The 22,379-nt window shown below is 42.6% G+C and overlaps 1 protein-coding gene across 2 annotated transcripts in view; it reads right to left on the reverse strand.

Moving 5' to 3' along the window:
- Positions 1–15,207, reverse strand: part of CRTAM (cytotoxic and regulatory T cell molecule) — a 30,565-nt gene extending 15,358 nt beyond the window's left edge. The window contains exons 1-4 of one of the 2 annotated variants that reach the window (XM_038535502.1): positions 15,099–15,207; positions 11,486–11,575; positions 4,578–4,724; positions 1,529–1,681 (exon numbers count right to left, since the gene is read on the reverse strand). In XM_038535502.1, the coding sequence (XP_038391430.1) occupies positions 1,529–1,681; positions 4,578–4,724; positions 11,486–11,531 (346 nt within the window). In that variant the 5' untranslated portion in view covers positions 11,532–11,575; positions 15,099–15,207. Of the gene's footprint in view, positions 1–1,528; positions 1,682–4,577; positions 4,725–11,485; positions 11,576–14,653; positions 14,702–15,098 lie in introns of those variants that run through there. The other variant, XM_038535501.1, reaches the window with a different exon arrangement.
- Between the last annotated feature and the right edge of the window lie 7,172 nt (positions 15,208–22,379).

The following is a 22,379-nucleotide window of genomic DNA, read 5'->3' on the forward strand; positions in this document are numbered from 1 at the left end:
TTGTATATGTATTCTGTACTGTGTTCTTACAACAAAGCCAGCTAGAGAAAAGAAGATGTTATTAAGAAAATCACAAGGAAGAGAAAATACATTCATAGTACTGGACTGTATTTATCGAAAAAAATTGCATATAAGTGCACCTGCACAATTTAAACCTGTGTGGTTCCAGGGTCAAGTAGGCTAACTTCCTCCTCTTTCCCATTCTACTTCACACTTTGGTCCAGGCCTGCACCCTTTCACACTGATTTGCTCATTTATCTGCCATTGAGATTGCAAAGTCAGCTCCAAGTGTGCGCTGGATGCATTCGATGCTGACAGTACAAATATGGAAAAGATAAAGCCCTTTGAGAAGCTAACAGTGTGATAGACTCAGCCCCTAAGCTGTTAGTTAAAGGATCATGTGTTAAGGGCAGGGAAAGAGGTACGAGTGGAGTGGCACAAGAGCCCAGAAGGGCACGCAAGCAGCGTGAGCCAGAGTGCTATGAGGGGTGGCCAGGAGGATGAGTTGAGTCACACTGGTTCTCAAAACCCCTAGGGAGCCGTTCCTTCCCAGATACTTTGTCTCCGTGCCTTTACTTTATAGCAGGCCCCCCGCTGTATTCATCCAACAGGAGAAGCCTGAGAAACTCACTTGTGATATGTGAAATTGCATCGCTTAGAGATTAACAAAAAGCAATGTTTATAATTGATCTGGTCCGTCACAAAAAGCAGAAAAGTAAAGAGGGTAAGACTGATGCCAAACAGGGAGGCCTGGGTGGCCCAGTGGTTAAGCGTCTGCCTTCAGCTCAGGGTGTGATCCTGGGGTCCTGGGATCGAGTCCTGCATCCAGCTCCCTGCATGGAGCCTGCTTCTCCCTCTGCCTATGTCTCTGCCTCTCTCTGTGTGTCTCTCATGAATAAATAAATAAAATCTTAAAAAAAAAAAAAAAAGACTGATGCCAAACACAGCCGAGCATCCACAGAACTGAGCGAGTCCCAGGCAATCAGGATTCCGTCACTTCCTACCCACACCTCCCAACCCCACATCCCACTGGAAGAGGGGAACTGGCTTCGGCAGAGGACGTGAGCCAAGTGTCCGGTGCAGTTACATCTGAATTCATTCAATCTTAGGATATGCTGTTGTGGGGTTCACCTTTATTTACATGCATGTTTTGCCTTCCTAAACTCATGTGCCCACCCCCCTGGGCAGAGATGTGCCTGGTTCCTCTTTGATTCCCTGGAGCTTAGCACCGTGCCTGGGTGCATCGTAGCAGCTTATCACCTATCAATTCTCCTTTCTCTTAGTCTCCGAGACAGGAAACTTAGTTCATGCCGAGGGCAAATTTCACAGAGTCACATTTTAATCTAGGGCTCGCCAGTCAAAATGCTCCTTTCCGTTTTTCCTTTCAACAAAAGATGGTTGGAGGTGCCCTAGAAAATGCTCTGCGCTAGGCAATATTTCTAAGTAAAATGTTAAGTCTGAGAACGATCTGTCCTGTTCCTAAGTCTGTTGTTCCCGTGCGGGGGTTTGCTGGCTGTCAGGCACCTACCTAGCACCATCACTTTTACTTCCTTTGTTCTCACGGAGTTACTGTAATGTAAGCACTTGTACACGCCTTCATCCCGCTGGCTGACGTTAAGCACGCTGATGGAGAGCTGATTGGTGGAGTGGTGAAGAAGCTGGTATTTGGAATTTTGTAAAGCTGGACAAGAGGGGGGGAAAAAGAGCTGTTAGGAAGAAAGCGATCTGAGGAATCTAATCTCTCAGTGGATTGATTATTTGCAGGAATGGCTTTTGAATTTCACACTTCGACAGAACAAATGTCCCATCTTCGATTGAGCTGCCTTCCAAATCCTAGTGTTCCCAGCTGGATGCCTCTCAATAGCTTGACATTAGTTTAGGAAATGAAATATTTTGATACTGGGACCTGTGAAATAGACCATTTGCTTTATTTGTGCACGTAGGAGATTAACCCGATGCTGGTGAATGGTTCGGGTTGCAGGAGGATTAAATTTTCTTTTCTTTTTTTACATTACAAAAAATGCCCCATTAGACTTACCTCTTTGAAATCTGATTGATCTGAGGTTGTCTTGTCAAGATGGATGTGAAGAGTGGATGATAAATGTATGGCTATCCATTACTCCATTTGGGTGCTTTTTATTTTTAAAGGTTTTAAGTAACCTCTACATACAATGTGGGGCTCGAACTCACAACCCCGAGAGCAAGAGTCAGTCTCAGGCTCTACTGACTGAGCCAGCCAGGCACCCCCTTTTATTTTTAATTTTTTAGAGGTCTATTATTAGTTGAAGTTTCCTAAATATTTTTTAAAAGATTTTATTTATTTATTTGAGAGAGAGAGAGAGAGATATCTCAAGAGAGAGCATGAGCAGGGGGTGAGGGAGAGGGAGAAGCAGGCTCCCTGCTGAACAGGGAAACTTGACATGGGGCTTGATCCCAGGACCCTGAGATCATACATGACCTGAGCCGAAGGCAGACAATCAACTGAGCCACCCAAGTGCCCCTATAGTTTCCTAAAGATATAGCAAGTGTTGAGGGTGGGGTTGTTGCTGTTTGTTTGATTCTATATCTCAGGTCTTAGGTCCCTTAACAAATCAGAGGCTCCTGAAATGACTGTTTTTTTTTTTCTCTCTCTCTCTCTCTCTCTTTCAACTTTAGTATATGTGCTGCTGAATCAAGTACTCTCTTCCTTTCATTCTCTTCAGTTCTCCTTCCTCCCTCCCTCCCTCCCTCCCTCCCTCCCTCCCTCCCTCCCTCCCTCCCTCCCTCCCTCCCTCCCTTCCTTCCTTCCTTCCTTCCTTCCTTCCTTCCTTCCTTCCTTCCTTCCTTCCTTCCTTCCTAGGTTTATAACATAAACAAGCCAAAAATAGTTAAACCTTGAGTGGCTGACCAAGGAAGGTTGTTTCTCATCTGAACTAATGGTTGTGTGTCCTTTGACACCGATGTTACCTGGGCTAGAATTCAGGCATTCTCAGCCTCAGCACATTGACTTTGAGTCCATAATTCTTGGTTGTGGGAGCTACCCTGTACACCTGAAGATGTCTAGCAGCAATCCTGGCCTCTGCTCCTTAGATGCCAGACCACCCCCTGCCTTTTTCCAGTTACAACAATCCAAACTCCCTCCAGACATTGCCAGATGTCCCCTTGAAGGCAAGAATGACCCTCAGTTGGACATCACCGAGTTCAATCAAGGTATTCTACTGCAGAAATTTGACAGTGCTCATCTCCTCAGTTTATTAAAAACCAAACTGAAACACGAGAAAGCATTATTTAACAGGAATGATCTCTACTCAAAGTTTTTCTCTCAGAACAATTCACATCTACTTACTTTATTGGAATCTACTATGAATAGTTTACTTAGCTTGAAATATATGGTTAGCTTACATTGAACATAGTGATATTTAATAATGTTTCATGCAGAGGGGTGCCTGGGGGGCTCAGTAAGCTTCTGACTCTTGGTTTTCACTCAGGTCATGATCTCAGGGTCCTGGGATTTATGCTCAGTGCAGAGTCTGCTTGAGATTTTCTCTCCCCCTCTCCTTCTGCCCCTCCTACTTATGCTCTCTCTCTCTCTAAATAAATAAATCTTAAAAAAAAATAATGTTTCATACCATATCAAGTTTTTTAGAGGCTCTACTTCTACAAGGCACAATGAAATTCTCTGTTTCAGAGACTTTTCCAAGCATTTGGCAGTTCAGAATATTAAATGGAGATTTACAATGGTCTCATTATGAAGGGGAGGGCTTAGTGAAATCCTGCCCAAAGAGATGAACTAAAGAGACTTTTAAAAATCCCTTTCCAAAAAAAAAAACCCGTTCCTTCAGAAAATAACCCCAAAACCCTTTGTGACTGTGTGAGATGATGGATGTTAGCTAGACCTCCTGTGGTGATTATTTTGCAGTATATATGAAATATCAGATCATTTTACACCTTATACAGTATTACCTGTTTATTAGATCTCAATAAAACTAGGGGCTGGGGGAAGAGTCCCTTTCCCTCTCAGACATCTGGGACTCAGTGTGTATTTGTGAAAATAGGAACGTGTGCTCTCTCTTCCAAAGTCTATGTCTTGTCCATTCCTCAGGTGCTCAGGGATCTTGCTTTTGTGTTGAGACCAGCAGGAGAAAAGGCAATATCTAGAAGGGAGCTTTGTGATGGGACTTTGAATTGCACAGATGAAAAACGAAGCAGCTGGCTCCAGATGTGGGGCGATTGTGTTAGCTGCTCGAGGACAAAAGGCCTCCGGTTAGTCTGCGGCCTGTCTGTCATTGGTGCTGCTGGCAGTTTCATGGCTGCTGAGTACAAGAGTGACGTGGCAGTGAGGTGTGGGCAAGGAAATGTGCTTTGTAACTTGAGCCCCCTTTACTAACCATTCTGGTGGGGTTTCCATTTCAGACTTCCTGTCAGAAAAAGCAGCTATGTGTAAAATGATAGGCCTCTGAGTGTGATCCCCATGTAATAGTAGGTGGGCCAAGCCCACCTTTTGGGTGACTCATGCTGGTTTCTATCCCACCAACTTGTCTGTCTGGAAAATCCCTCAGGTTGAGGTCTGGTGGCTATTTTTTTTTTCTTTCACTTACCAGGATGCTCATTTAAAAAAATGGTGAACCCTGACGGGGCCAGCCACTGCAGGGAGATGGTCTTCTCTGGAGAAACAACACAGTTGAGAGTGAGCGTCTGGCCTTCCTCCACAGTGACTGTTTCCGTGTGGTTAGTCAGAAAGGCTTCTGCAGAGAAAGAGAATTGGGGACGGTCAGGCTGGCATGGGCCAAGACACTTCCAAGCTGAGCCAAGGTCGTCTTCTCAACACAACCCATGGATTCATTCTGTCATTCATTACATACTTTTTTTTTTTTTCCCCCAGAGAGCAAGAGTGAGCAAGCAGGGAAAGAGGCGCAGAGAGAGAGAGAGAATCTTAAGTAGTCTCCATGCTCAGCATGGAGCCCAAGGTGGGGCTTGATCTCATGACCCGAGCCAAAATCAAGAATCAGATACTTAACCAACTGAGCCACCCAGGGGCCCCCTCATAACATACTTCCTAGAGAAACAAAACATAAATCAGTATAAAGGAGCAAGCATCCTACCTAGGAGCAGTAAGATGTCACCCGAAGGAGGCCTGAATGAAGAGTGGTCTTTTGATAGGAAAGAAGGAAAATGTTGAACAACATGTATTGGGCACTTGCTCTCTTATAGGCCAGGAACTCTGCCCAGCCACGTTAACCTATATTTAATTTAGCTTTTGAACTAACTGTGTAAAGAAAGAATTATCTCTCTGGCTCTACAGATGAAGGAATAGAGGCTGAAGGTGACACAGGTCCTGGGGCTGGGATCTGTACCCATGTCTATGGGCTTCAAAGTCCATGGTCTTGTAACTAGGTCAGACTGTCTAAATGATGAGACCCCAGAAAACTCAACCTTTCTGGCTTCAATTTATGAAACAGGTGACTTGTGGCTTTAAGTTATGTGTCTAGGATCCCAAGTAGTGCTCCTGTGAGCACCTTCACCGGGAGTGGTTAAGCCCCACCTGCAGACGAGATTGTATGTCAGAGAGAGCATGTTCTAAGATCTCTTCCAATTCAATTTTCCACAGCAGCACTTTCTCCAGGCAAACATGAGAATCTATTTTTCCCAAATCACAACCCCCAAAGAATGATAAACAATTGGTTGTAAGCAGCTGCAAATGTATTCTCCCAAAAAGGAAATTGATAAAAAAAAAATAAATTGGCTTTGCTGCTGATTTGGCACATTTATTGCCATCCATTATTTCTTCAAGTTTTAAATTTAAAAAAAATCTTTTTTTCTGAGGACTAGACAATTCTTATCAATGAAAGTACAAAACACTTTCATAAACAGAAGGATACTGTGGGGGTTTATAAATTATGAATAGCCAACGTAATGAGTTTTACTGCATCATCTGAAACCTTAAAAAAGAGAGAGAGAAAGAAACAAGGAATTTATTTCCTTGTGATGAATTTCAAGTATTAAGAAAAGTGCTTTGGAGAGCCCTGGGAATTAATTGATGTAGACTTTTTAGTTTGTCCCATTCCTAGGCCATTAATTTCAATTTAGCTTCTGGCAATAATAACCCAGAATCGTTGTATTGTATTCGTATTGACTTTCATGGGGAAAAAAGTTCGCTTGAGTTGTAATGGAAAAATACCCATATCATCACCAATACTATAATGAACAATAAAGAGTCGATAAAAAGATACTGTGTTTTCATAAGCGCATTGAAGCATAAGCCCAGAATTCTGCTTAGGTTGCATCATTTGGAAATACTTTTATCTATAAAATCAACTCATAATTGAGTAATAAAGATAATATTAGTAGAGATGCTTTGAAATGACAATGGAATTTCTTCTAAGGCTAAGGAGTTTCTGAGCCAAGAAATTGAATCTAGAACTGTCTACTTTCCATTGCTTCCATGATCATTCCCATCGTGACTCTTGCTCTATTTTTGAGTTCTTATGTGTTATCCTGCTTCCCACAGGTTGAAGTTTCTAGAGGGCAGTGACTATATTTCTCTAAAATTCATTCCTTATAGAAACTATCACAGTGTGAGCTTGGAAAGTAATGGTTTAGCGCCAGCTTTCATGATTGCAACATAGAGCAGGTGATGGACAGGTCTTTGGTCTCCTGTTGTTAATAAGAATACTGAGACAGGAGGGAAGTTACTAGGTTGAATCAATGATAGAAAAAAGACCGCAGTTAAGCAACATGCCCTGATTTCATCCTCCAGTCCAGAAGTTGATACTAAAACGTTTTGCTCATGTTTTTACCTTTGGCAAAGTGATTGTCTAGACAGGAAGCCTGCATCTGGGGAAATGGGAGTGGTATTTATCTGCAGCCTGTTTATGAATAAATGTCATCCATTTTAAGGATGTCTTTTTTTCTTGGGATATGTGTTTTTGAATTAAATTGTTATTTGATTCTTATAATGCTGAAGACATTGTCATGAAATGTAAGGGGGCTTTTTAGCATATGCTAAAGAATCGTATCTCCTGAGATTAGTGTTTGCTCTTGTTGTCGAGAATTTAATATCAGCCTATAGACCACAAATATAAACACCTGGGTATCACTTGGAAAGGACGATGCTTGAGGCCTGGGATAGTTGCTGCTTTCTCTACTCTGCTCCAAGCCTTGCCTTTAGCTTTACAGGCTGATTTCTCATTCAGTGTTTTCATGTAGACCCATGTTTGATTTAGAGACAGGAAATCATTGTAGAAGGGAAGAATAGCCCCAGAGAGAAGCCACAGACTCACACTGCTTCAGCTGCAAGTGCTTAAAAAGATAGCTCGGCGGGTCTAGGCTCTGCTCAAGCATGGAAGAGGAAGATCCCTGTACCTGCATTTTGATGGCACATCTTCTAAGGGGAAGTTCACCAGGACTCTCTCATTGTCATTGCAAACTAAACTGGAACCACCTTTTATGTTTTTTTTTTTCCATCTAAGTTTGGAGTCCTACTTTCACCTTTGTCAGAGAAGTGGGGTGTGGGTTACCTTCTCTGTTTACCACTTCCTCCCCTGCAGGCTCTAGAAACACGGATATCTGTATGCACCCTTAGCCTTTCTTGGGTAGATCCCAAGTGCTGTGAGCCTCCTTCCTTGTGCTCCCCAGCTGGGCTTCAGAGTTCCAGTCTGCACGTTAGCCCTATGTGGTTCCACAGATGCTGAGTGTGCAAAGCTTGGCAGTGAATAGCGGTGGCGTTTCTCCTGGGAGGTCCCCCACTTATTGCTGGTAGGTCGTGTTTACTGAGTGGATTATTGACTTCTGACTAGATTCATCCATCCATGCAAGACCATGTGTTAGGAGGCTGCTGGGGTTATAGATTGTGACTGGTTTATATATAGAAATAGAAGCTGTGACCTTCATCATCTCCACCCGCAATCTCATGAACTCTAATGGTCCTGTCAGGGCAGTGGATTCATGCCAAAGCACCTGTGACTGACCCTCAAGCCAAAGAGCAAGCAGCAGTCACAACCATCTACCAGAGCTTGCATAGATAAAACCTGAGCAGTCCTTAAGATTCCTTGGTTTTCCCCCAAGATGTTGGGAGTTGCAGTGTCTGATCTCCTCTCTATGAGAGGTTATCATGGTAGATTCAAGAAAGAGTAAAATGTTATTTTTTTTCTTACCTTAGTAACTTAATGATTACATGCAATAAATTTTAAAACTCCAGAATCAAATGAGCCTGTCCTGTAGGGCCCCCAAACTTGTGATGTCCCATTGGAACTCATCATTTCTTGTGTCCCCCTAGGCTTCACACACACCTAGCACAGATACACTACCAGCTCCATTCCACTTCTGCTTGTATCTAATGTGGTCACCAGCCACTGCCAGGTCCAGTCTCAAGAAGACACTTTTCCTTTTCCTTTGTCCATACTGTTCTACTGACTTGGATATCTTTTTCTTTGTTTTTTTAGAGTTGGGGGAAGGGTAGAAGGAGTCTCTCTCTCTCTCTCTCTCTCTCTCTCTAGTGGGCAGCAAAGCAAAGTTTATTGAGTGATAATACTAAGCTCCTGAAGAGGGAGAAGACCTGAGAAGGTTGCCATGGAGAGAGAGGGAATCTTAAGCAGGCTCCATTCCCAATGAGGAGCCTGGGGGCTTGATGCGGGGATGCAGGTCTCCATCTCAGGACCCTGAGATCATCATGACCCTGAGATCATGACCTGAGCTGAAATCAAGAGTTGGATACTTAATTGACTGAGCCACTGAGGTGCCATGCCACCACCTGGATACTTTTCTTACCTCCTCCAAGACTCAACTCAAATTACACCACTTTTGTCAAATCCACCTAACCAGTCTTTAGCCTCCTCCTTCCCCATGATGACCTGCCCTCTCCTCCAGATCCTTAAAGGTTTTGAATGGACTTCTCTTATAGCACTTAGCACATTGCTTTATATTTGCTTATAAGTATCTCTCTGTGGAGTTTGCAAACTTCTCATAGGAAAGTTGTTTGTCATTCATTTGTTTTATAGTCCCAGGACCTAACACCAAGATTTTATTTTCAAAATAATATTTTAAGTATTAATTGAATTAATGGCTAAAAACATGGACATTTATATAGTCAGTAATAAACAATGTAATAGGATGCCACCTTGGCTCTGTTATCATTATGTTGTATAAGAAAGACTTGCGCTAAGTTAAACCAGAGACAGAGGATGAGTGTCTCAAATCAGAGCCCTACGTACATGACTATTATGAAGTCATAAACAAAAATGCTTCAATTTAGATCATTATAAAAAAGGATTATTAGTTTTTTTTTTTTTTTAGATTGACTCAACAGAGAAAATCGCAAGGGTACAGATGAATCTGGCTGTGCCAAAATTAAATTATTTCCAGTATGGCTTTCAAGAAGACATCTCAAAGTGTCAAGAAAAGTGGGACCTTTTCATGGTCAAAAACAACAAACATGGTCAAAAAGAATCTCAACAGAACCTTAAATATGCAGCTGTTCTTTGTAAAGTCCAGAATAGAAGGTTCAAATTGGTAGATTTTCATCATCCACGATATAGGTGAATGGGATTCATTTTGAAAGATTCTTCATTCTTACTGCATTTTACCCATCTAGAGGCTATCTATGTGAGTAGTGACCTTGAAAAGAGGCAGGCTCCAAGATTATGGGACTTTTGCCCATAATTCTTGGCAGCCTTAGAAGTTGCTTAGTAGAAGGTACAGTGATTTTCCCATGATTCATAGCTAAAGACAGCTGGCAATGTAAAGTGTTGCCAAAATTGATGATTTGATGCCTTTTTGGTAACAAGAAAGCAATGTGGTCAACTCCTTCCCTGTTTGGGACTCTGATTGGCCTGAGCAAGGTTAGTCAGAGGGGACAGTTTGTATTCATTGAGCATACCTGCCTTTTGGGTGGCCCTTTGGGTGAGCTTACAGATTGGGGTTTTTCAATAACAGATCTTCCAAATTGTATAAATCAGTGGCTTTCAAACTTTAGATCTGCATTAAGAAACACTTTCTACCATAATCTAGTAGAAAGACACACACACACACTCACTCTAAATGTTTCATGAGATAATTCTTATATATGTGCTGTGCAGGCTGATTTACTAGCTATGAAAATGTGGGCAGGTTACCTAACTGCTTTTAAACTTTATTTTCTCATGGAAATTAGGGTAGGGGACATTAATACCTCAATTTGCTAGGCTGAAATATTAGTATAAAGTGCTCACTCCTGTGCCTGGCACAATGAATATATTTTTCTCCTGTCTCTATAAATAGTATTTGAATAATCTGTATTCTAAGAGTTATTTTAGGTTTGCCTTAAATCATGATTATTGTTTTTATTTTAAAACTTTTTTTGTAAGGTATTTTTATGAGGCAATAACTTGAATCCTCAAAAAGTGAAAGTCAGTGAAGGGCTTTAAATTTTGGAATCATTGAAAACTTTCTAATTTTAGCTGTCTAAGTGTACTTTTCCTGAATGTAGGAGCTGTCCTTTAAGCCACTTATTGAAGAAACTAATATTATTTATTACCAAATATTGAATTCATATTAAGTGCCTCAGAGCAAAGGGACCAAAAAAGAACGCACTTAATTTAATTGTTTAAAATAAGAAATTGAAATACTCCATAAAACAAGAAATCTAGCTTTTTAAAATCGTGTCATTCAGATGCAGTTCTACGGTGAATGGAGATTTAGAAGGGTAGGTGCATTACCTGAAATATAACTATAATTCAGTTCAATATTCGGAAGTACACATAACAAGCAAGCAGTACATGTACATACGGGTTCTTTTGCGAGAATCCAATCTGGTACAAGTTGCAATCAGAGATTTAGAGACACCTACACCCTGGCCCCTCCCCCCACCCTTTAGAGCAGGAATAATTTGACCTGTGCTAAAAAGGTAACCGTGTCTTTAATTTTCATGTGCTACGTTAGAATTAAGTAAGCATCAAAAATCAAATTTGAAAATTATAATAAAATGTCAAGTATAGCTGCCTCATCTAAGCACGAGTTTTTCACGGGGCTCATTATGATCTCTGAACTAATAAAGAGTTGGATAGCACTTTGCCATCTTCAGAGTGCTCTCATGTTTTGGAATTTGATCCCTTTAAAAATCCGGGGAGCTTGGTAGTTGAACATTGCTAATCATCTTCATTTCAAGATGCAGAAATTGAGTTTTCAGAGCACTTAAATTATCTGGCTAAGGCTTATAGAGCAAGGCAGTTTTTAAAATCCAAAACTCTGCTCTGCCCCTGGTTTACACTTATTTAAAAGACAGAGCCTGATAAGCTTGTCACATTTTGCCATAACATGGACCCCACAGAGACCCATACCCATTAGAAATTGAACAAGAGATTAAATAAAGGGGTAACATCCCCCCATGTGTGATCATGGTACAGCTTGGAAAGTAATAACATATTTACCTGGGTTGTCTTCTGTAGTAGGCCCTCCGCGAATGCAGTCAACTGATAAATTTGGTAAAGTCAAGTCAACTGAGTATCATAAAAAATTAGCTCTAAATCCTTACCTTGTAAGGGGAACCAAGCCAGCAAGCTGCAAAGTCTCCACCACATACTGTGCCGTGCTGTTGTCACACTTTGTCAACTTCCTCTAGATTCTGAAATAAAGGGAGCAGAGTGGTTTCTTTTGAAGGGGGAGAGGCAGTAGCTCTGTGACCTCATGTGTCTCAACTCCTCCATTGGTTCTGGAAGCCCCCTCTTAGCTGCCCCCAAAATACCTCCAGGTGGAACATTTAGGGAACCGCATGTGTCATCTCGATTGTGGAGAGGTGTGAGTGATGTGTTGGTGGCACAAATCATTCTGCCACATGTGGGTAGTACTGATAAATCAACTAGTAGCAAGGTTTTTGGGGGGGAGGATGGGTGGGGGAGAGATTAAAATTTCCCTGTGCAGTGGTAACCCTGTTTTTACTTTTCTAGTATATTAGACAATGATAACAAGACAATTTTTGCTAAAGCCTTTGTGAATATGTTTTGTTTCTACAACAACGTATTATGGTATTTAGGGCCAGAACTCATTCATTCACGTTATTTGATCATTTAAAAAATCGGTATCAATCTTCCCTACTCATCCATTCATCCATCCATCTACATCTATCCAGACATCTAGTATGTATTGTTCTAAGATGTCATATATGTAAAAGATCAATTCCTTGTTTTTGAGGAGAATATGATCTACTGGGGGACTACTCCAGTCCATAATAGGCAAATGAACCATTTTAGGATTTAATTGTCATTAATTGGGGCAAATTGAGATATACTACTTCATTTTTTCCAGGCCACACAGAAAATACTAATAAGCTTATTTAAAAGATAGAGTCTAGACTGCAGTATTTGGAAAGTCATAAAGGAAATAATATTTACTGTTTCTAATTAAAATGATGGAGCACCTGCCTGGCTTAGTTGGCAGAACACGTGACTCTTGATCTTGGAATTGTGGGTTTAAGCCCCACTTGGGTGTACAGATTACTTTAAAAATAATAAAATTTAAAAACAAAAAAGAGGGGGGTGCCTGGGTAGCTTAATCAGTTAAGTGGCTTCCTTCAGTTCGGCTCATGATCTCAGGGTCCTGGGATGGAGCCGCATCAGGCTCCCTGCTCAGTGGGGAATCTGCTTCTCCCTCTCCCTCTGCTCCTCCCCTTCCCCCTGCTTGAGCACACTTGCACACACACACACTCTCTCTCAAATAAATAAAATCTTAAAAAAAATAATAAGTGTTGCTTATTCTGTAAATGTGTTGATATCTTGAGTAGAGAATTTTATTCATCAAAAATGTCTTTCAAATGTTTTACCTATTATTTTTTAAAAGATTTTATTTGAGAGAGAGTGAGAGTGTGTGCAAGTGGAAGGAGGGGCAGAGGGAGAGGGAGACGGAATCTCAAGCAGACTCTGTGCTGAGCTTGGAGCCCAGTGTGGGGCTCAATCCCAGGAGCCTGAGATCACGACCTGAGCTGAAGTAAAAAGTTGGACACTTAACTGAACAAATCACCCAGGCACCCTTCAAATATTTTACCCATTTTAACATATAGGATGAAAAGAGGAGAGAAAATAGAATTTTCTTGTAGGGCATAGCATGATAGAAGGTAATGTTTCCCAAACTGTATGATCATATAAATGCTTTGGGCCTCCAGCCAAAAAATGCAGTTTGCTAGGGTCAGCCCCAGAGTGATTTAATCAGAATCTCACTTGAGTAAGGAACCACCTGTGTGTTTAACAAGCTCTCCGGGTATCATAAGTCAAGTTGGAACCACAGTGACAGTATTGTGGAACAGAAATCAAGACATAAAGGAGCTAGCTCTCATTCTGCTACCAGCTGGTGTGCCAGGGTCAGAGGAGACTCCATAAATTGCTTGTTGACTATATTAACATATATTGACTTGCTTATGGAAGCAGGGAATGGATAGGCCGCATCCTACCATTTTTAAAAATAGGGAATTAGGGACACCTGGGTAACTCAGTGGTTGAGCGTTGCCTTTGGCCCAGGGCACAATCCCAAGGTCCTGGGATCAAGTCCGACATCGGGCTCCCTGCAAGGAACCTGCTTCTCCCTCTGCCTATGTCTCTGCCTCTCTCTGTTTGTCTCTCATGAATAAATAAATAAAATCTTTAAAAAATAAAAGTAGGGAATTAAGGAATTAGCTTGAAGTAATATAGTCAGTGGTAGAGCTGAGAAGACAAGCCAAGACTTCAGTGTTTGGTCTGATTTTTTTTTTTTTTTTGCATTTGCAAATTCCTTCCAGATACTTCCAGTTTTTATATTTAAGGGTTTGTCGTGTCTAAGCATTTAATTTTCCTGTTACTGCCATGTCCTTGCTGTAGGGTGATCCCTCATTTTTGTACCCTGTCTCCAATCTCCTTAAGAAAGCCCAAAGAATGGGGCATAAGGTGTCTCTTTGGGCCTCCCATAGGAGATATGCATTGCCTGTGGTTAGTTGATAATTTCTCACATTTTCACCTGGAAGAGTGCTATTCCCTGTAGGGTTTTGTGACACTCCTGTCAAAGCACAGAGGAAAAGGAATTTACTTCTGGCGGTCACATGGGCCATCACGGAGCTAGCATCCATGTCTGGACCTAGATGCTTATTTTCCAGATCGTGAGCATATTCTGTGACTTGAATGTATGAGGGGGTCAAAAACCACTTTTATAGGAAACAGAAGTAAAAATGTCATCATGGGACTTTTCATTTTAAGCTGGTGGAAAAAATATCTTGGTCCAGCTCTGAACTAAATTCAGTAGAGGCTTGGAGAAGGATCACTTTGCTTTTTCTCTCTTTTTTAAAGATTTATTTATTTATTTGAGAGAGACAGACAGACAGACAGAGTATATATACATGTGCCGGGGAAGAGGGAGAGAGCAAATTCTCAAGCAGACTTCCCACTGAGTGTGGAGCCTGACAAGGAACTCAGTGAGGACTCCGAGATCACAACTTGAGCTGAAATCAAGAGTTGGACGCCTAACCACCTGAGCCACCCAGGTACCCTCCCTTGCTTCTCTCTTTTCCAACGGTGATCTTCTGTGATTTTCTCTGTTGGGTAAAAATGTATGGAAACTTAGGTGAAAACAAAATGAATATAGGACTCATGTGACCACAGAATAAAATATTCTGAGATCATAATTAAAATTACAGTGTAGTCCAGCCCCAATCTATTGATTTAATGTGATTTTAGTGCAATACCTGTGAATGGGTTTCCATGAAATGCTCCAGGTGTTCATTTAACTGCAGACAGGTAGCTTTTCTGTTTTCTAAAACCCAAATATTATTCCACTCAAAAACTTTCAGTTTTTTCTTTTTGCCTGAAGATTGTAGTCCAGACTCTTTAGCAAATCATCAAAGACCATTCACACCCTGGCCCTAATCTACTTTTCAGCCCCTCCTTTTAATCCTGACCCAAAATATGCTCATAGAAGATTCTTGCCACATTTCAAGTATAGAGTACATTTGGTAATTGTGGTCCTACTGGGTCATAGTTCATACTGCCCTCTCTGCCAAAAATGGCTTTTTCTCTCTGGGGAGATTCCAGTCCTCTTCTATGACCCAGATCAAATGTGGCACTTCTCAGAGAGGACTAGGGGCTAGTGACTAAGAATATGGATTCTGGAGACAGAGCCTATTTCCTTACCTGTGAAATGGGTACAATGACAGCACTCAGATGGTTTCTGTAGGAATGAAAGAGGTTAAGGGGCACCTGGTTAAGTCAGTTAAGCATCTGGCTTCAGCTCAGGTCATGATCTGAGGGTCCTGGGATGGAGCCCTGTGTTGGGCTCCCTGCTCAGTGGGGAGCCTGCTTCTCCCTCTGCCTCTGCTCCTCCACCTGATTGTTCTCTCTCTTTCTCTGTCAAATAAATAAATAAAATCTTAAAAAAGTTAATACACATAGTGCCTGGTACATAGTTAGCCATGACTGTCCTCTGTACTCCTAGAAAAAAAATCACCTCTCCACTTTTCTTTGCCCCATAATTAGTTTTTCTTTTTCTTTTTATCATACCAGTTTTTATTCCGATTTGCATTCTACTCCATTCAGTATGCATCTGTCTCCCTTGCTAGATTCCCAGCTTCCTGAATGCAGAGTTTGTTTCGTTTACCTTGGTGTTCCTGAGGGCTGGCATGGAGCCTTCCATGGTACAGTTGTTTTTCAGATAGCTTTACTGAGGTATAACTGACATAATGAACTGTGCCTATTCGAAGTGTACCATCTGACACATTTTGGCATATGCATCCACCCGTGAAAGTGTCATCAGAGTCAAGATCGTGAACATCCCAGTCCCATCGCCCCTACAAGTTTCCTCCTGTTCCTCCCTAGTTCCCCTCTCGAAGCCACTGCTGATCCGCTTCCTGTCTCTACTGATTAGGTTTTCGTTTCCCAGAAGTTTACATAAATGGAATCATACAGTGTGCACTTTTCTTTGTCTGGCTCCTTTCACTTGGATAATTATTTGGAGGTTCATCCGTGCGGTAGCGTGTGTTCTGGGTTCATTCATTTCTAGCCGTGAGTAGTGGCTCATTATGTAAACACACCCCAGTTTGTTGACCTGTTCACCTGTAGCTTGATTTCCGGGTTGTTTACAGTAGGAGAGTTTTTAATGATTGTGTCTTATGTTGAATCAGTTGTAGGGTCACTTTAAGGAGAACCTGATATGTCCCCACATTTCATGATCATCTAATTCAGAGAAAAAAGTTCAGGTTAGTTCAATTAAGTGCTGGTCTTTAGTTGGCACTTAGAGTGCACCCCCTGACTCTCCCTTGATCTCCCTCCCCTGCAGGGGCTGGAAGGGTGGGACATGCCACTTGGGTCCCTCTCTGGGTATTGCTGTCCCTGGAAGAGACCCATCTCACCCAACATCCTCCCTCCTCCGTGGGGCACCCAGCAGGGGGCTAAGTGGTTGTGTCCTCTTTGTCTCAAGGTGGAACAACTCTGAAGGGAAACATTCTAGCTCCAGAGCCCTCTGGGGGATCGGGCTCAGGGGAGGCCTCTGTGGCCACCGTGTCTCGCTGCTTTCACAGGTTTTGTCCTTAAACGTGTGCACATAAATCTCCATCTGAACATCAGACCTGGGGCACCGGCCCCTCAACAGCAGGTGAAAAAAATTCTCAAGTGAGCGAGTGAATGGAAGAATGGACTCTCCATTTAAGATGCTCTTTTTTACTCTGAAGCCTAAAAGGATGTGTGATTTCTAATTCTTTCAGAGCATTAAAGAAGACCCTACCTTTTTTAGATTGCACTGTGGGCAATGATGAGTGTATCTTTTTCACCCACGGCTGTGACATCGAACTGGTCACAGACCATGACAGACGTCACGATAGTCCACTGGACTGAGGTTTAAAATGGTCTGTGGGGGTAGAGCCACAAGGAGGCTTAGGACTGTGAATGACAAGTAGTTGTGGTTTGCACGGTTCTTCCTACCCCCTCCCCGCCCCCACTTCAGCCTGTGGCCCCCCGGGGGTTCAGCAGAGGAAGATGCTCTTGTGGCTGCTTAGCCCAGCGGAAGGAAAAGATGAGGTTGGAGTGCGGTGGTCAGGGAGTGACCTCCTACCTGTTTTCAAATGGAAGGTGTCTGCTGACCACCTGGTAGGTGAAGCCTTGCCACTGACAGCCGGTTGTCATTTTGATCTTCACTTAATGAATCCTCCTACTGTGTGTTCCAGTACCAATAGGAAGTCACATTTGGTGGGGGTGGGGGTGGCGTGGGGACAGATTTTAGAGAAATAAAACATCCTCTCTCTCCCACCATCACCGTTGGTCAACCTTGGTTGTCAGAGGGGGAATAAAAACCTGAAAAAGGAGACATTTATTAAATACATGAAAGATGGACTGTTTTAAGGGTCAGAAAGGATAGGGGATTTCCCCATGCGTAGATGCCACTGGGGTTTTTGTTGTAATTACGAGAGGGGCCTAAACTTTCTTCTTGACATTTCTTGGCTGAAGCGAAGAACCTGTGGCCTTTCCCAAGGCCAGGGCAAGAAGTGGCCTTGCCTGCATTTCCCAGCAGATGCCTCAGGTGGCTAGTTCGTAGCTGGTGGAGGGAGGCTTCGAGCTTGCAGTAGGCACAGAGTGGCTGCGGAGTTTCTAAACTAGAGCAGCAGCCACTGTAGTTAGTTATTGAGAAAAGGCTTTTTGGCAGCAGTGAAGGCTAGTGGGATGAGTATGAGGTGGAGAGTAGGAGGCAGACAGACCGGACTTGTCACCTGGGCCCGGTCACTAGTGGCCTTGTAGCCCTTGACGTATTTGCCTCTTGGTGTCAGTTTCCTCATCTGTAAAATGGGGAGAATAATTACAGCATAAGGTGACTGGGAGGCATGAATGAAACATAGCATCCCAAGTGCCCAGCGCAGTGGCACATAAAAGATCCTCCATTAATCTGAAGACCGCAGGTGGCTGGGGCTCCATCTCAGGCCCACAGAAACCATGGTAGGTTACACGTGCCTGCAAAAGGAGAGTCTGCTAAGCTTTTGTTCTAAAGACTCCTGCCTAGAATTAAATCAACTGGAGCATGCCGAAGAGACAACCCAAGAAGAGATGATGATTGTGGTTTGGGGGAATGTACCACAGGCCGGCAAGTGGCAGCTTCACGTCTCAGCTGACACATCTTTCCCAGGACAAATGACTTCCCAGGGGGTGGTCTTCTGCAAACGAGGGGATTAAATGAGACCAGAGGTTTCCAACTGCATTCTGAAGCAACCAAGTATCCCCCAGGTGCCTCAGGGTTGGGCAATATTTTCCTTAAAATTTCTTTGCAAAAATATCGTAAGCGATTAGTCTAGGCTTTGGAACCAGACTGACGGCTCGAATCTCTGCGCTAACACGAACCAGCCATGTGACTTTGGGTGAGTTACTGAATCTTTGTAAGATTATTTCCTCTTCTGTAAGCTTGGAATAATAATTGTATCTACTGAATAGGGTTGTCAAGAAGATTGAAAAGGTTTACACCCATTACGTACTTAGAAAAGTGTCTGATCCACATCGGCACTCAACAAATGCTGGCTATCACTTTGCCAGTCTCTAAACATGACCAATCTGTTGATTTGTTATGCCAGGGAAACTAGTTTCTGTGCTGGATTCTTTGGGCTTAGAATAAAATCCAAATGGCTCACCATAGTTTACAACAGAAGTTGGTGAACTTTTTGTGTAAAACACCAAGTAGTAAATATTTTAGGCTTTGTGGGCTATGGGCCCTCCACTACTAACCTCTGCCCTTGTGTGCTGGAAACAGCCTTGGGTAACATGTAAATGAATGAGCATGGCTCTATGCCAATAAAACTTTATTGATAGGCTGTGGAATTTATATTTTACATAATTAGCATGTGTCAAGGACTAGCATTCCTCTTTTGGTGTTCTTTAACCATTTAAAATTGTAAAAACAAAAAAAAATAAAATTGTAAAAACATTCTTAGCTTATGGGCCATTTAAACACAGGCTGTGGGCCAGTAGATTGCCAACCCCTGGTATACAGGATCCTATGTCTGGGTCCACCCACCTCTCCAGTCTTGTTTCTCTTCACTTTCTGCTGCACTTACTAAGCTTTAGCTCCCTGACCCCTTGTGTTCTAACCCAACAATCTCCTTTTCATGTGGGGGCATCTGCATTCCTGTTGTCTTTTTTTTTTTTTTTTTTTAAGATTTTATTTAGACATGAGAGACACAGAGAGGTAGAGACACAGGCAAAGGGAGAAGCAAGCTCCCTGTGGGGAGCTCGGTGTGGGACTCGATCCCAGGACCCTGGGATCATGACCTGAGGCTGAAGGCAGACGCTCAACCACTGCGCCACCCGGGTGCCCCACCTGTTGTCTTTATGAAACGTCATTTAGCTCTTCACCATGACCAGCTTCTACTCAACCTTAGCTGGCAGCTTCCTTGCCAGATGCTTGGGGACACCACACCTGACCTTATGTAAAGTACACCCTGCCCCACATCCCTCCCAGAGTTACTATCGGGTAACCCAGTTTTCTTCCTAGACAACATTGATCAACCTCTGTAATTATCTTGTTTATGTATTCAGTGTCTCTCTCTTTCTACTCCATGAGAACAAGGACCTTGCTTTATTTGCTCCTGGAGCACCAGCCTGCCACCCTGCCAAGAACATCATGTTCAATCAATATTGTAGAATGATAAATGAGTCCACGCCCTCAGTCTTTTTTTTTTCTTTTGTATATTGAGTTTATAATACCTGCCCTCCTTACCTCGTAGAATGAGGATCAAAGAAAAATGTGTTTTTAAAAGGAAGGTAGTAAATCATTAAGGCAGCCTCTTAGGTAAACCCCAGAATTGGACCAACACGTTCTCTTACTGCGGACGCTAACCTAGGGAGATAATAGTAAAGTAATGCCAGTATGAATGAGGCTACTTTCATTCCTTGTCCCTGATATTTTCCACAGATAAGAAAATGGCTACATGTGTGATATTTTTACTTTGGCCTTAGCAAAAGCAATTCTTTATTTATTAGCAGGTAGTATCTTATTAGCATGTTCTATTAGGCATTTTATTTTTTTGTTTTTAAGAGAAGGAGCAAGAGAGGGTGGGGGGGCAGAGCAGAGAAAATCATTTTTTTTAAAGATTTTATTTTTTCATTCACTTTAGAGATAGAACGTGCATGAACAGGGTGGGGAGCAGACAGAAAGGGAGAGAGAGAGAATCCCAAGCAGATTCCCATGCTGAGCACAGAGTCCAACACTGGGCTTGATCCCAGGACCCTGAGATCATGACCTGAGTGGAAACCAAGAGTGGGACGCTTCACTGGCTGAGCCACCCAGACTTCCCAATTAGGCATCTTATAGTCGTTGCCCCGTATCATACAACCATGCTATTAAGACCCATGTACCCATTTTATGGGTGAAAACAGTTTAAGGCATCTACTAAGCAACTGAGCCGGGATAATAACCCAGCTCTGTCTGATGCCAGAAGTAGGGCTGCCTCTCTGGTACAGCATGAAGTTCTTCTCGAGTGACACACAGATCTTCTGGACTGCCCCATCAACGCAGTGGTACCCAGTAGCTATCTACACCTGCAGCTTCTCATGGCCAGAAGCAAGCCATCTGGGTTTATTTCTGGCAAAATGAAGTATTCCGTTTCTTCAGAAGGAAGACTGTGGTTTTTTTTTTTTTTTTTTGGTTCTCAACTTATTTAAAAAAAAAAAAAAAAAGACATTTTGCTGATTTCAGCTTAAACAAATCCAAAGCACATGAGTTCATTTTCTCTGGATGTGCAGGCCGACTTTACATACAGCACAAGAGGGCAAAAGGAGTTTGGGAATCTGTCAAGCAGAGAACTGAGTTATTCAGAATAACCGAGAACCAGCCACAAGGCTAAACGTAGCTTGGTCTTTTGTCAGATATGAGCATTAGCTGCTGTTTCCACAGGAAGTAAACTGTGCCCAGAGCTGGCTCTGTCCATGGAAACCTGTATTCGTTGGGACACGTGGGTTGCTCAGTGATGGAGCACCTGCCTTCGGCCTAGGTTGTGATCCTGGAGACCCGGGATCGGGTCCCACATCGGGCTCCCTGCATGGAGCCTGCTTCTCCCTCTGCCTGTGTCTCTGCCTCTCTCTGTGTCTCTCATGAGTAAGCAAGTAAAATCTTTTTTAAAAAAAGCCCAAAACCTGCATTCGTGTCCTGAGTATAAATTTGCATACATGGCTTATTCTAACTTCTATTAGCCTCACATACCTTACTTCAAAAATGGGATCGGGGGCACCTGGGTGCCTCAGTTGAATGTCCAACTCTTTTTTTTTTTTTACATTAAAGGTATACCTTATTAAATGTTACATGAATAGATTTATAGAGCAACTGTGTATTCAATTTCATATACAACTTTTATATACAGTGACATTTTCCTCAGGAATGGAAATTGATCTGTAAGTAATTTGTATTAAAAATGTAATTATTTACCACAGATATAGAACAGTGACTTAAATTTGTTTGAAGATTATTGTGAGGTCATTCAAAATTTACTGAGCATCAAGGGTCCACTTGCCAGTCAGCTAACCCAGAGAATTGTAGACAGTTTTTAAGGCAGTTTGAGAAGTGAGAATCTTCAGTAGTGGTTTTGAGGTGTGGAATGTTTTATTGTAATATACCAGTTGTACAACAGCGTGCAGTGTTGCTCATAGTTGAAGAAAAAATTTCCCCTTGACATCATCTATTCCTTTGAGTATAGTTTGTCTATTGATGTGTGGCTTTTCAGCTTAGGTCATGATCTCAGGGTTGTGGGATTGAGCCCTGCATCAGGCTCTGCACTCAGCAGGGAATCTGCTTGAGATGCTCTCTGCCCCTCCCCCTGCTCACACACTCTCTCTTAAAAAGAAAAAAAAAAAAAGAGGAGGTCTATTATGGCTTTTTGGTAATGTAGAACGTAGGTTGAGCTGGATTTCCCTTCTTACCCAAATTCTTTTTTTTTTTTTTTAAGATTTTTGTTTATTCATGAGAGACACAGAGAGAGAGAGGCAGAGATACAGAGGGAGAAGCAGGCTCCCTGCAGGGACCCTGATGCAGGATTCGATCCCAGGACCCCAGGATCATAGCCTAAGCCGAAGGCAGATGCTCAACCACTGAGCCACCCAGGGATCCTCCCCAAATTCTTAATCTATGAATTGTTCTTGGTACGCCTACCTCCTCCAGGTGAGCAGTGGTGAGGGATGAAGGCTCGCACATGGGCAGTGGGAGCATTTTGGAGCTTGTTTTCTCACTCCTGGGTGAGTGTCTCCTCTCCAGCCTGGGTGACTGAGAGAGAGATGCCTCATCAGAGGGGACCAGAGACCCACAGTGCTGCAGGACCATCCTTCCATTTCCATCAGCAACAAATGCCCCTCTGGCCCTCTGAGAGAGGAATCGCACTCTTAATGGACATTTATGAAATAATAATGACCACAGTAACATCTAAAAACATGATAGGAATAGAGACCACTCAGAAG

Source organism: Canis lupus, chromosome 5, assembly GCF_011100685.1.
Source record: "Canis lupus familiaris isolate Mischka breed German Shepherd chromosome 5, alternate assembly UU_Cfam_GSD_1.0, whole genome shotgun sequence".
Classification (NCBI taxonomy): domain Eukaryota; kingdom Metazoa; phylum Chordata; class Mammalia; order Carnivora; family Canidae; genus Canis; species Canis lupus.